The following is a 12474-nucleotide window of genomic DNA, read 5'->3' as shown; positions in this document are numbered from 1 at the left end:
TCAGAAGATTTGACAAAAGGCAAAATGAAGCTGACATTACTAAAATGATTTCCCAAAGGGATTATCAATATGCATTTTTCAACAAGCTGACCTTGCAGCCAAATGAGGAAAATTTAAATGAGTGTGACCTCCAGTAAGTACAAAACCATAACAAAGAAAAATGTCAGAACTTCCTCAAACCCTTTATATTTGATATACTGCCTTGAGGGCAGGTGAAGATCAGGGTATAAAATAAGCAGTCAGAGAGAACAAGCACATCAAAACAAAGCTAAAATAATTATTTGTCACAATGGAATAAATTGGTGACATTCACACACCAGAACCCTGGTTTGTGGAGGACTAAACCAAAGGATCTGTCCAAAATAAAATATTGATTGTGCAAAATGTATGGAATTAGCAGGCCTGGGAAAGATGGTCCCAGGGATTCTCAGGAAATTCAAAGGTGAAACAGTTGCTAATATCAGTGGGTCACCTCTTGCCTTAAACTATCTTTTTATCAGCAAATCTCAGACTGGGAGGGAACATATCAAAGAAGGAGAAGGGGAGAAGTCTCAGGGAGATTTAGGAAGTTAAAGGTTTGACATCTCCAGTGGTCAGGTTAATATAACAAAAGAATTACTGGATAGACATGTAAGATGGACTTTGGGGAGAGTCAGTATTACTCTTGCAAAGAAATCCTGCCTGTCACGCGTCTTTGCCTACAGTCCTGGCATCACCTACTCTTATGGCACTTGTAGCTAGCACAGACTTCCAAGTCACTTAGATAAAAGCCTAAACCAAATCCAGGATTTATATCCCTGCACCTGGGTAAGAAGAGCATCAGAAGTGAATATATGCTACCTTCTTGGTCCTCCCTCTCCACATCACCTTGCCCCTTTTCAGGGATTAAGGCTATGGAGCAGAGCAGCCAAGGGAAGAGCATAAAAAGGCACTGGAACACGGAGAATGAGGACCCAAGGCCTGACACTGAGCAGTAATAAGGGATGTCAAATAACAAATCAAAGAGATTCAGGCAGCCAGAGCTCCTTGAGAGCTCCTGAGGGATTTGGCTGGTTAGAGAGAGTCTAGCAATAGGTGATCCCGTTGTGTACCCTGCTGCATGGAACTGGTTAGGGAAGGGAGGGGAGGGGTAGGATGCTGCAGTTCATCCTGCTCCAGGGGACAGTGTGGGAGCACAGCAGTCTCCTGGGATCTGAGAGAAAGGCACCCTATGCCCTTCTCAGTCAAGGCTGACACAGGCGAGAGCTGCAGGGAGAAGAGACCTCTTCTGGAAGACAGTCAAACCCTGTAATGATAGGAGGTTAATCAGGTTTCTATACAGGTTGCTAAGAGACCAAGTTAAAAAAAGGCTTCTGTGGTGCTGTGAAAGCACAGGAAAAAGACACTTGAGCATCCAGAGATGAAGAGGAAACAGGGAAGTACTGAATGGACAGTGGGAAAGGGGAGTGAGAGCAATGAGTGGGATGGATAAAACAGAAGGTAGCACTGTAAAGCCACACAAGTTTCTGGCAGGTGGCAGCACCTCACCACAGGCAGGCCTGAGTCGGCAGAAAGACAGGGAATCCTGAGCAGAACCACCCAGCGTGACTCGAATACACTGCCAGAGATCAGCAGCTCCAAAACGCTATGGTTACAGTACCATGCACAACACAGGGGAACAAAAGAAAAGTAGGAGTGATAAAAAGAAATGTTCCTCCCTAAAACAGCTTGTGCATTTCTCCCCTGGCCATATCTCTGCCAAGTTTTAGTAAGTGCTGAGGGTTTCAAGCAGAACGAATCATGTCCCAAAGTTACCAGAGCTGAGGGAGCTCAAACTCAGTGCAAATTGGGAAAGGGAAAGTCCTGTGCCCACTCTAGTGTGATGATAGGTTACCAAAATCCCTCAGGTGTAAGGGAAGGAATAAGAGAAGGAAGAACATGATCCAGAGAATCTTCAAAGAGACAAGAAGCCCTGACCTGCCTCTTTACATGTAGCATTAACAGAGGATTTTCTTCAGAAGAGCAAAAATCTGTTTTATTTATTTATTTTCCCCAATTAACAGATTACCAAATCAAAGCCAACAGAGGGCATATTCAGATGCAGTTACCTCAGAGCTTTGTTTTATGCCATTACTGGAACATTGCACTTTTGTCTCCTTCCTCTTTTGGATCTGAGTCATAAGTCTCAAGGCTATGTTGGAGATCAGAACCAGATACTGCAGTTTCTTGCCACAGCATCATATCTGACATCAAACCTGGGCCAGATCCAAGTCCTGCTCAGACCCCAGTGGCCTGTTTTCAGAGGTGGGACTGTGGAGTTTATCTTCTTAGAGTGGGTATATGGAATTCACACGCACAAGTTGTGGCCACATAACACCTCTCCACAGAAGCAAGTCTTCATGCTTCATTTCCAGTTCTAAGGATTGCACAGATCTCCACAGCCTTGAATTCTGTTTGGCTACTCTCTGCCCAGTGAGGTGAATGCATGTGATCTCCCTTTCTTGAAGGGGGAATGGGGGGAGTGGAAAGAAAAGCAAAAAAATGGAAAACAACCACAGTCACCAAGCAAGTACGGAGCTGTCACATAAGTTCACCCAGACTCATGCTGTGAGTTCCACCTTAGGGTCACTCTTATTGGAACTTAAACTGTTTCCCTCCACATCCTCTGCATGCATGTAAGTGGAAGGCAGTAAAAAACATTCTCATAGGGAGGTTCTGGGGTGAGCTGTACTGGTTAGGCTTTCCCAGCAGGTGCTACTGGAACAGCAGCACAAACCTTCCTGGCCCTGCAGAACTCTCTCACCCCCTCCTATCCTCAAGGGTGGATTTATCAGGAAGATTGCAAGTAGCCTGTGCTGCCCCTTACCCCATAGCCAAGATGGCCCTGCAGGCCATTTGCAGCCTCCCAGCCCAACGTGTGACAGCCAGCAGCGAGGTGATGGGACATCACCTGCCTGCAGGTGTCCAGTCAGGATGGGACAAAGCAAAAGCCATCTGGTAATAGCCATAGAAAGCTGAACTAAATCCAGGGAGTACAGTCAGCTCAACCAAACACTCCTTGGCACCTCATCAATGAAACATGATGGGAAAGTTTTAATGCCAGTCAGGAAGGCCCCAAGCTTTGGGGTTCAACCATATGCAGGAACCTCCTCATGACACAGATGTCAACACCATCAGAGGGGGAAAGACAATTTTTGTTTTTTGAAGAGCACGCTCCCCAGGTGCCTGTGTCACACATTTAACATGCCAGGACACTGAAGTCAGCACAGGGAAACAAAGGGTGGGCAAATGGCACTCTAGGGTGCCAGCCTCCAGCACAGAGCTGGCACTGATCCAGAGGCCAAAGGGCCCCTGCTGCTGACTCCCTGCCGGCTGGGACTGACAAAGACGGCAAAGTGCTCCTCGAGGTGGCTTTGACTCTGCCTCCAGACCACAGTTATTTGCCTATTTAGAATTTTAAGACTGGACAGAACAGGCTCAGCACACCATCCTGCTCTTCACAGAGCCTCTGAGGTGAAGGATGACTGTCAGATCTCAGTGTTCCTTTTCACTGACCAACAGCCCATGTCAGACATCTCACCGCACTGCTGGCCCAACACGGGTCCCACCACAGCAAGCTGAGCACAGAAGTTGTGCTAGGAAATACTTCAGACTGGAGGTATCTTGTTCAAACCTTACTCAAATCAGGACTACTTTTGGAGCTAGACCAGAGTATCCAGGACAGGTTATCTGCCTACAGTAACCCTGTTTCTGTATGGGATGTATCACTTAAGGGCTTTTCCTGCTTTTCTACCCAAAAAAAGAATGATTTTCAAGCACAGTTTGTACATGTATCCATGGTATTGACTTCAGCTTTAGGTACTGGTGACAGCAGCCCCTAACTCTGGGCCAGACATACAGCTGACCCACTTAGCATATATTCTCCAAAGAAAATGCTCTCCTATCCCTTCCCTCTCACTTGAATCCAGCTACTTGTCCCTGACAGCTAATCAAAATGATGATTTGTGTAGCACTACCAGCATAGCATCTCACACATCTTTGAACAGTTTGCTTAACACCATAAACATGGATTCATGAACAAGTGCTTAGCCACCCCTTTAAAGTTAGGCCCAAAGGAATGGAACTCCCCCTAGTTTTTTTAAAGACAACAGACATCCATACCTCTATGCACACCGACCACAAGAGGGGATGTATGCCTGCCCTGGCACAGCTCAGCTCCAAGCCCTACATTACCGTGTTTGTGCAGGAGGGCACTGAAGCACAGAGGGCAATAGAATAGCGGGACACGGCTACATTTGGAAGCACCAGTTCCATCACTGCTAAACTATCAAACTACAAATCACCAGCTGCGATTTCTTTTCAGAGAGCACCCCACCAGTGCTAGCCAGGTCTCAGGTGATGTCTGCTTGCATCCCACCTGCCACCCTCTCGACTGCTGGGCGCCCAGCCAGCCCCTGGAGATGGAGCCCAGGGACTGTGGGACAGCCCGCAACAAAGGGATCCGGCAGCAGATGGCAGCACACGGCCACGGCTGAGACCGAACTCGGCGCCTGCTCGTGGCTGGCACCTGCCCAGCCAGGCTCGGGAGGGCAGGGAGCGCCACGCCTCCGTACACCCCGAACGCACAAGGCTCCACACAAAGGCTGCAAGTTACAGGCGGCTCCCTCCTTTAGGGAATGTCTCTCCAAACTGCTTCAAGGCTTGAAAGCTGCCCCTACCTCTACCTCAATATGCAGGAGCTGCCATCCTACGATGCCCGGGAAAGAAAAGGGACAGCAGGCCATTTGTTGCGAGTTACCTGCCTGGCCTGCCCCAAACACAAGTGATGCAAGAAGTGCACCCCAGGATCCCAGCAGTGACTGGAAAACACAGCTCTGGTCAGGAGCCATTACACAGTCCAGCTGTTGCTGGCTGATCTTCCTATACTCAGCTCCAAGGAATGTCCATCATAGCCCCAGCTCTGGATGGGGACATACAGCTATAGGTAATGGCAGGTAGCAAAATTAAGCTGTCATCCTGCAATGTGCTTTCCCTGACTATTAGCATGGACAGAACTATTGTCTTTCAAGAAAAAGACCAGTAACAGTCTCCAGAGTGAGAGTCTATTGTTCACATAATTAATGAGCACTCATCAGACTACCTAGACCTGGAGGCATTACAATGTGTGTTAACCACTTGTGTTAACAGTGCTTTGCTTATTGTATACATTAACAGCCCCGTTGTTCTTCCTCCTAGAACCTTGTAGGTTTATGCTGATTTAGCAGGATGAGTTCTAGATGCAGATCCTTTTACCTCATTATCAAAGCTCAGGAAGACTTTGGGGGTTTTGGTTTCCTGTTTGGTTTTTGTTTGATTTCCTCCAATGTACAGCCCTTCTTCTCCATTTCTTCAGGAGTTCAAACACAGCATCAAGGCTTTGGGAAATGTGGCAGGTTTGTGCCTGCAATCCATATTGTGTGGCTGTGGTAAGAACAGTTGCTGCATGGCTCTGAGACACAAAGTCACAGAACACAGAACATAATTAATGGGAGAAGGGGCAGGGAAATACACACATCCCACCTCAACTACAGCTCCCACAGAAGTATTGACAACCAAAAACCAGACAAAACTGAGATCTTCCCTTTAACACTTGTTTCCTGATTCTTTCTATGTGCTACAGTCTGTCTCCCAGTTGGAAGAAAGGGAAAACTTGCACAGGACTCAGCAAGCTGTGCATTCTAGCAGGTCTTGCTGTGAGGAAAGGCACAGGGCCTGGGAAGATCTCCACACATGACTAAGCTCTCCTCCATGAACTGTTTCCCAGTCTTCTGTGCTTCTTTATGCACAAACAGGAATATATCCCAGCACTTCCTTTAGGTGAACTTCATCTGAAAATTCTCCTGCTCTGGAGAAAGACCCTTTTGGGCTTCTCAACTCTTTCTGCTGCAAGTACCTACTGAAAGGTCTGAGAAGCTCTACCATAGCTTATGGGTAAAATGCTACATCTTGTCCCTGCCAGGACCTATGCAACATACCCATGCTATTTATGAAAATAAGGTAAAAGTTTTGATCCTAGAGCTGAAAAAATGTCTTTTTTTCCCCAGCCACTACAGAAACTAGAATGCTTGACAATTCAAACAGCTGACTTAATAGGTTAAGATTTCTTATCTTTACCCAGGCCACAAGACTTGTGTTGTACTTCCAACACAGCCATATACACAGCTTTGCGTCTGGCAGAGGAACACGGAGCAAGCATGCTGTGCAAGATGGCTGCAAGCAGGCTTGATAGAACAATGTCAGGGCCCTGAACATATTCACCTCCTGGGGGATTGGCTGGACTCAGGTCCAGCTTAAGTAATAGAGGTGTTTGGCTTGGAGAAACCTCAGCAACATGGGCCTTATCACAGCTAAGTGGACCCTTGGACCCCGCCTGAGCTGGCAGAGCCATGCCTGGCCCTGTCCCCTGCTATCTAAATCCTCATCCTGACCTGCTCTGATCTTTGCACTTAGGTACTTCAGGACTGCTCCTTTGCTGGTGAGGCCACTGCCCCTGCCTGCCCTGCTGTGACCCATCTTCCTGCTTCCTCTCTTTCCAGCCAGCCTGTCCTTGCTGCCCCGAACAAAGGGCCCACTTGGCTCACCTTGACCATCTCTAGCACACACAGGCTGTTTCCCATCTACCAGCACAGAAATAATTACTGAAAATACCTGTAGGCTGTAGAAGCCTTTAATGTCTGAGATGCTAAATATCAGGGCAACTAAGTCTTCTCACTTGCATGCTTTATCCACACTCTTACCAAGTCCCACAGGAACCTACACTCAGGCCTGTTTCCTGTTGATTTGTGTTTGATATTGTGTGAGGTTTTTTTTGCCGTATGTGGAACAGCTGTGTCATTTTTGTGTCCTTTTTCCACACTCCTACCTCTTTGCCCAGACAGAGCCTGAACTCATCACTCCTGAAGTTGCTCTTGTTCAGTCTGCAGGCCACAACAGATATGCAGAAGGGTAAGTAGGCTGTGAGGATCTTGCTGGAGACATGAAGACCTTCAACCTAGAGGCTTCTAAAGCAAAAACAATTTGACAACTTAGAAGACTCACGGCATTTTTCCCCAGTATTGTTTAATTACCATTTGCACCAGTACATCTTATGCTTTATATACATATATCTTTAATTTTTGCTTCTTCAGCTTTTCAAATACATAATATATTATCTCCAGAATACTAAGACAATACAGAAGAGGCTCCTAGTTAGTTGTTAATTGGTGCCATCAACTTCCTTGGTTGGGGAATTGATACATAGTTGAAATGACAGGACCTCACAAGGATGTGAGCAAACAAAAAGAAGACAAAGAAAACAAAATGCCAACCCAGGAGTCTGTGATGTTGCTTGTAGACTACAGCCATCCACAAGTTCAGGAGGCAAGGAGCTGAAGTACAGTGAGACTGCAAGAGTGACTATGAAGGCAGGGGAGGGCTGGCAGGGGGAAACACCAAGAGAACCAGGGAATCAGGGTTAAATGACTACTTAAAATACATCCAAGAGCAGTCTGGTCCCCACTTCCACAAGTGGAACTGCAGCAGCTTTAGAGCTATTTCAAGAATGTTGCTTCCCAGAGGGATGGTCTAAGTGGAACTGTCTCCAAAATGCCCTCACTGTAGCCAGACAAAAATGACAAAAGACCTTTGCCAATACAAGGTGCAAAACTACTCTTTTAAAAGCCTCACCGTAAAATTTTTGCCCAAAGGGAAACATTTCCTTGTGAAGGTGTGCTAGAGACACAAAAGTGTTGCTGTGTTCAGTGTTCAAAACAGGAAGAAGCCTTCCAGCAAAGCACCAATGCCCTAGTTTTCCAGGAACTGGGTACAGCCAAGAGTTACTGAGACCAACTTCCCAGCTAGTGTTTTGGCTTCTGTGCCCGCATGAAGGGTAGCAATTCAGCAGTGTGAGATTTCCAGCCTGCCCTGTGAGTTTGCCCACAGTAATCAACAGACTTACAGCCCAGATCACATCCACAGCTGCTGAAGTAGTGTCCACACTGCCTCAGGAAAATCTCCCAAAGAAAAAAGTAGGAAGTCATGGCTTTTTACCTCTTTCTAACTCCCTTAACCACAGAGGAAATAGAGGGGGCTTGGACACATTAAAAATAAAAATATAAGTTCCAATAATGAGCTCACATCCCTTTTCTTCTGGGCTCAGAAGAAAAGTCATAATAAGGAAGAGAGGTGGGACAATTTTGCTTCCACAGATCTCAGGACTGAGCCTACTATACATTTCTTGCTCAAATGAGTGAGTTAAAAAGGGGAAGGAGACTGTCCCTTCATCAGAGAATAATGTATTGTCCCACCATAATTCTTATTGTAGATATGTAATACTTGAAACACAGTGCCAAGTCACAACACAAGGCCAGGGCTCAGGATAGTGATGCAGGAACATGAAATGCTGAGTGGTGGGAATCACTTGGTTGTCATCTAGTGCAAGTAACTACCAAATTGTAAAAACAGGTTGTGTTTGTTTTTTCCTTAAAGCTATTTCCAGTTAAAACATCTCAGTGACAGTGAGGCCTCTGCCAGGGGAGAAAGGAGTTAAAATGAGAGAAGTTCCTCCAGTGAACCTGCAATCCAAACCAGGAGCCTCAAGGAGATAGGGTGCCCACCTGGAACTACAGCGCAACAGCAGCAGGCCTACTCAAGGACTTGCATGACTCCTCCCACAGGAGCACAAGGACATGCAGCACTACCAAGAATTGCACCAAAGATGGAAGAGTAGTGTGTGCACGGGGAGTGTCACTCCTCACCACAGATGTCATTAATCCAAGAGGGATTTATGTTGAGAAAAGAGCTATCTCCTCAGAGGTTCCATTTAGCAAGTGTAGCCAAATGCAGCTGTCCTCAGCACCGCAAGCTGTAGGGGCTGCAGTCACTACTGAAAGCAGCCACAAAAAGCAACAGCCTAGCCAGAGAAAATCTGAAGGACAAGGAACCCAGAGGCACCTACCCAGCCTCCTCCCGTACCCACTTTCTTCAAGATTCTTGCTTTCCCTGTATGGAAAGTCAGGGAAAAAGAGCTAGGATGTACCATGTAATGGCCAAGTAGATGGAGGCGATAAGGATACCTCTCTTCTCCTTGCCCATCTTGGGAGGAGTCTGTATGTTCTCTTTAGGTTCAGCGGGATCAAAAATACTAAGTTTAAGTGAAGGTCTGATCTAAAAATGAAGGATTGTCCCAATTTGATTGAAGACTATAGAGGTTTGTGCCCCCTCTGATCTCATTTGGTGCCTCTAGGTCATCAATTTGTCCCATTCCACTGCTTTGATCATTCAGAACTGGACCCAGTTGGACTGCTGAGGAGCCTGATTGGGAACAGCACTGAAACAAAAAAAGGAAAATCAAATGAGCAGATGCAGTAAGACTTCTTAACTTCTGGTTCTTCCCACACCCATCAGGACACTACCCTTCATGTGTTCCATTCATCACAGTTTACCTGGATGCAGTGCTGAAGTCTCCCCAGAGGTCTGTGGTAGCTGATACTGGTGCCTTGGATGCAGCTGCAGGAGCATCTAAATCTAAAAGAATATCTAAGGCAAAAGAGAGAGAGAGAGAAAAAAAATACATCAGCTTATCCAGATAACCCTACAGGCACTTTAACTGCCACCTTAAACAAACTCCTGGAGGCAGGGCAGAAAATCTTTTAAGGGACTCCAGCTGCCCCTGCAGAAGTCAGACTTTTTGAGGGGCTTGTTCTAATAGCATCTCCTTTTGCTGAATGTGCACAGCTCCAGCTGACATTGTACCTCCAGCAAGAGTACATTGTCTTCAGGAACTATTCAGTCTCCACTCAGCACACCACCTGACACATCTGTCACTTATTACCTCTCCCGGCAGACATAAGGCTCAGACTCAACCCAAGCACAGCGATCACAACAGCTGCCGAACAGGCACCACCTTAACAGTACAAACCACACACTGGGACCACAGGAGCCCTACTCAGAAGTTCACGTTATCTTCTCACTCAAACCCATGGACAGCACTGCTGAAGTCTCTGCCTTCACAACGGGATCATCAGCTCTCCAGACACCTCTGCAGGGTCACACTTTTAACACAGCCTCCAGAAGACTGCAGCAACCTCTCTTTGTTACATTATCACAGGATGATTTAAGTTGGAAGGGACCTCCAAAGATCATCTCACCTAGTCCTGCTGCCGTGCCATGAGCAGGGACATCTTGCATTAAATCAGGTTACTCAAGTCCTGTTCAATCTGGTCTTGAACACTTCTAATGAAGGGGTATCCATTCCTTCTCTGGGCAACCTGTTCCAGGGCTTCATCACTCTCATGGTAAAAATTTCTTCTTTATATCCAATCTAATCTACCCTCTTTCAGTTTAAGCCTCTACCGTTTGCCCTGTCACTACAAGCCCTGGTAAGAAGTCTTTCTCCATCTTTCTTACAAACTCTCTTTACATAGTGAAACATGTCCCCAGAGCCTTGTCCTCTCCAGGCTAAACAACCCCAAGTCTCTGAGTCCTTCTTGACAGGAGAGTTGGTCCAGCCTTCTGACCATTCCCATGCCCTTCCTCTGGACCCAGTACAACAGGTCCACATCCTTCTTGCACTGGGGACACTGGATCTGCCAAAGAGACCAAAATCCTTGGGACACACCATGTCTCAGAAGGCACTGCTGGCACTAGGTTGAACACAGTTTGCTGAAGCAGCACCTGCTGGTGTGTTACGAACTGCTGGCTCAGTCCTAAGGTTTACCTGCACTGCTTGCATTACTGGATTTCTGCACAGGTGGTGGTGTGACATGGTTGGCAATGGCTGTGGAGGAAGGAGGAGGTATAGGAGGGACCGCAATTTTGCCTCCCGGTGGGGGTGGCAGCAGGCTTAGGCCTCCTGATCCAGACACACGGGGCTTGGCTGCTCCTCCTTTCTTTGACGTCATGTTCTGTGTTTAAAAAAAAAAAGAAAAGGAAGTGTAAAGAAGAGTCTCCATTGGCACGTCCAGGCAAAGAAGCAGGGGTAACTGGTCTACTTACCCCAATGTTTAGTTTGATGGTCTGCCCTTCCTTAAACCCTAAGTCTAATTTGGGACGTGTGTCAGCTTCCTGGGACTCCTTGGAGATTTCAGTCTCCTGCTTCACCCACCTAAAAAGAAGAGAGCAAAACATGAGACCCTGTGACAAAAAGGAACAGTGTTTTAGAGAAATGTGTGGTTTCTCTCTCCTTACCAAACTACTTTGCCTACCAGCTACCTCCCTACTCCTGGTGTCACACAGCACAAAGCTGGAACCACCACAAACCCATGAAGCTGTTTAACCCTGCACCTGGAGCATCACAGGACCCAAGCCTAAGACTTACAGATCTGACCCTGCAGGGGCTCTCAGCTTGCACGACCACTGGCAGCACACCAAGTGTCCCTTGCCAGAGCAGGGCTTCAGGGCCACCCCAAGGAAACCTGTGCTAAATTAACATGCACCACCACCCACCATGTTCTACAGGCCAGAGGAAAAATAGCATTCCAGAAAAGCAAAACTCACTTGAAGTGATCCTGCAAAGAGACGTTGAAGTCAAAAGCATCACCCCGATCTGTGAAGCCAATGCCTATAAAAGCACTTCGTCCTAGCAAGGAGACAGGAGGAGTCACTGGAGGTGCCCTGCAACTGGGCCACAAATCCCTCTGCTTGTCCTAAACCACTCTGTGCTACCTCTCTCTGACAAACCTGGAGATGGACACCAGCAGCTCACAGCAGTTCATTGTCCCCAGCCTTCAGGATGCATCCTTCTTTCCACGGGGCATGCTTGGAAACCAAATGTTCCTTCCCAGCCCAGCCCCTGGGCTCTGTGCAATGTAGAGAACCTCCTCTGCTTACCCTCTCCTCAGCCCCTCCAGGCACACCACTTGGCCTTTTTGGCATTCCCAACACCATTTTCATCCTCCTGGCACATTCCCAGCTCCACCTGGGTCTCCTCCACCCCTAGCACTTGGCATTTACATTGGCCCCCAACTCACCGGTCCCATCCTGAATTCGAATGACAAAGTAGCGACTGGAATCTGCCACAGTCTCCACTGCAATGCCAGGGTATTGATCTATAGGAGCCTGGGCAAAAAGTTCTCCTGCAGACAAAGAATCAGGTGTTAAGAAGAGGAACCCCTTCCTGAAGTGTGGCCAGGGCTGCCATGCACAGCTCTGGGCAGGCTTAGGGGCAACAATCACAGTCACAGCCTTGGCAGGGCAGGCAGGGCACTGCCTTTCCCTTACCTGAAACCTTATCCTCCAGTTTTATGTAAGCGGTTTTGCCTTTGGAGGTGACACGAAGCCGCCCTGTCCAGTCTGGATGGTCCAGTTTCCAGTCAGACGCCCTGAAAGGAAGAGCAGCTGAACACTGACCATAGTCAACCTCCCTAGTTCTGCCCAGCCACCTCAGTAGAAGTCTCTGCCCCAAACCCTCAAGCCCTGCAGCTGCCTCATACCACTTCCCTCCCCAAAAAAGACATGGGGTCTCAGCTCCTCTCTTGC

General features: G+C 47.5%; 1 protein-coding gene across 1 annotated transcript in view; it reads right to left on the bottom strand.

Annotated features, from left to right (window-relative positions):
• Nucleotides 1–7057: 7057 nt before the first annotated feature.
• NECAP1 (NECAP endocytosis associated 1) overlaps nt 7058–12474 on the bottom strand; it is a 5724-nt gene continuing 307 nt past the window's right edge. Inside the window, exons 2-8 of the mRNA XM_031062295.1 lie at nt 12217–12435; nt 11967–12071; nt 11494–11575; nt 10993–11101; nt 10715–10901; nt 9441–9534; nt 7058–9325 (exon numbers count right to left, since the gene is read on the bottom strand). Coding sequence (XP_030918155.1) covers nt 9277–9325; nt 9441–9534; nt 10715–10901; nt 10993–11101; nt 11494–11575; nt 11967–12071; nt 12217–12435 — 845 coding nt within the window. The 3' untranslated portion in view covers nt 7058–9276. The remainder of the gene's footprint in view (nt 9326–9440; nt 9535–10714; nt 10902–10992; nt 11102–11493; nt 11576–11966; nt 12072–12216; nt 12436–12474) is intronic.

The sequence above is a fragment of the Geospiza fortis genome, unplaced genomic scaffold (assembly GCF_000277835.1).
Source record: "Geospiza fortis unplaced genomic scaffold, GeoFor_1.0 scaffold286, whole genome shotgun sequence".
Taxonomy (NCBI): domain Eukaryota; kingdom Metazoa; phylum Chordata; class Aves; order Passeriformes; family Thraupidae; genus Geospiza; species Geospiza fortis.
Note: the sequence above shows the minus strand (reverse complement) of the source record. Positions and strands in the feature narration are given on the sequence as shown.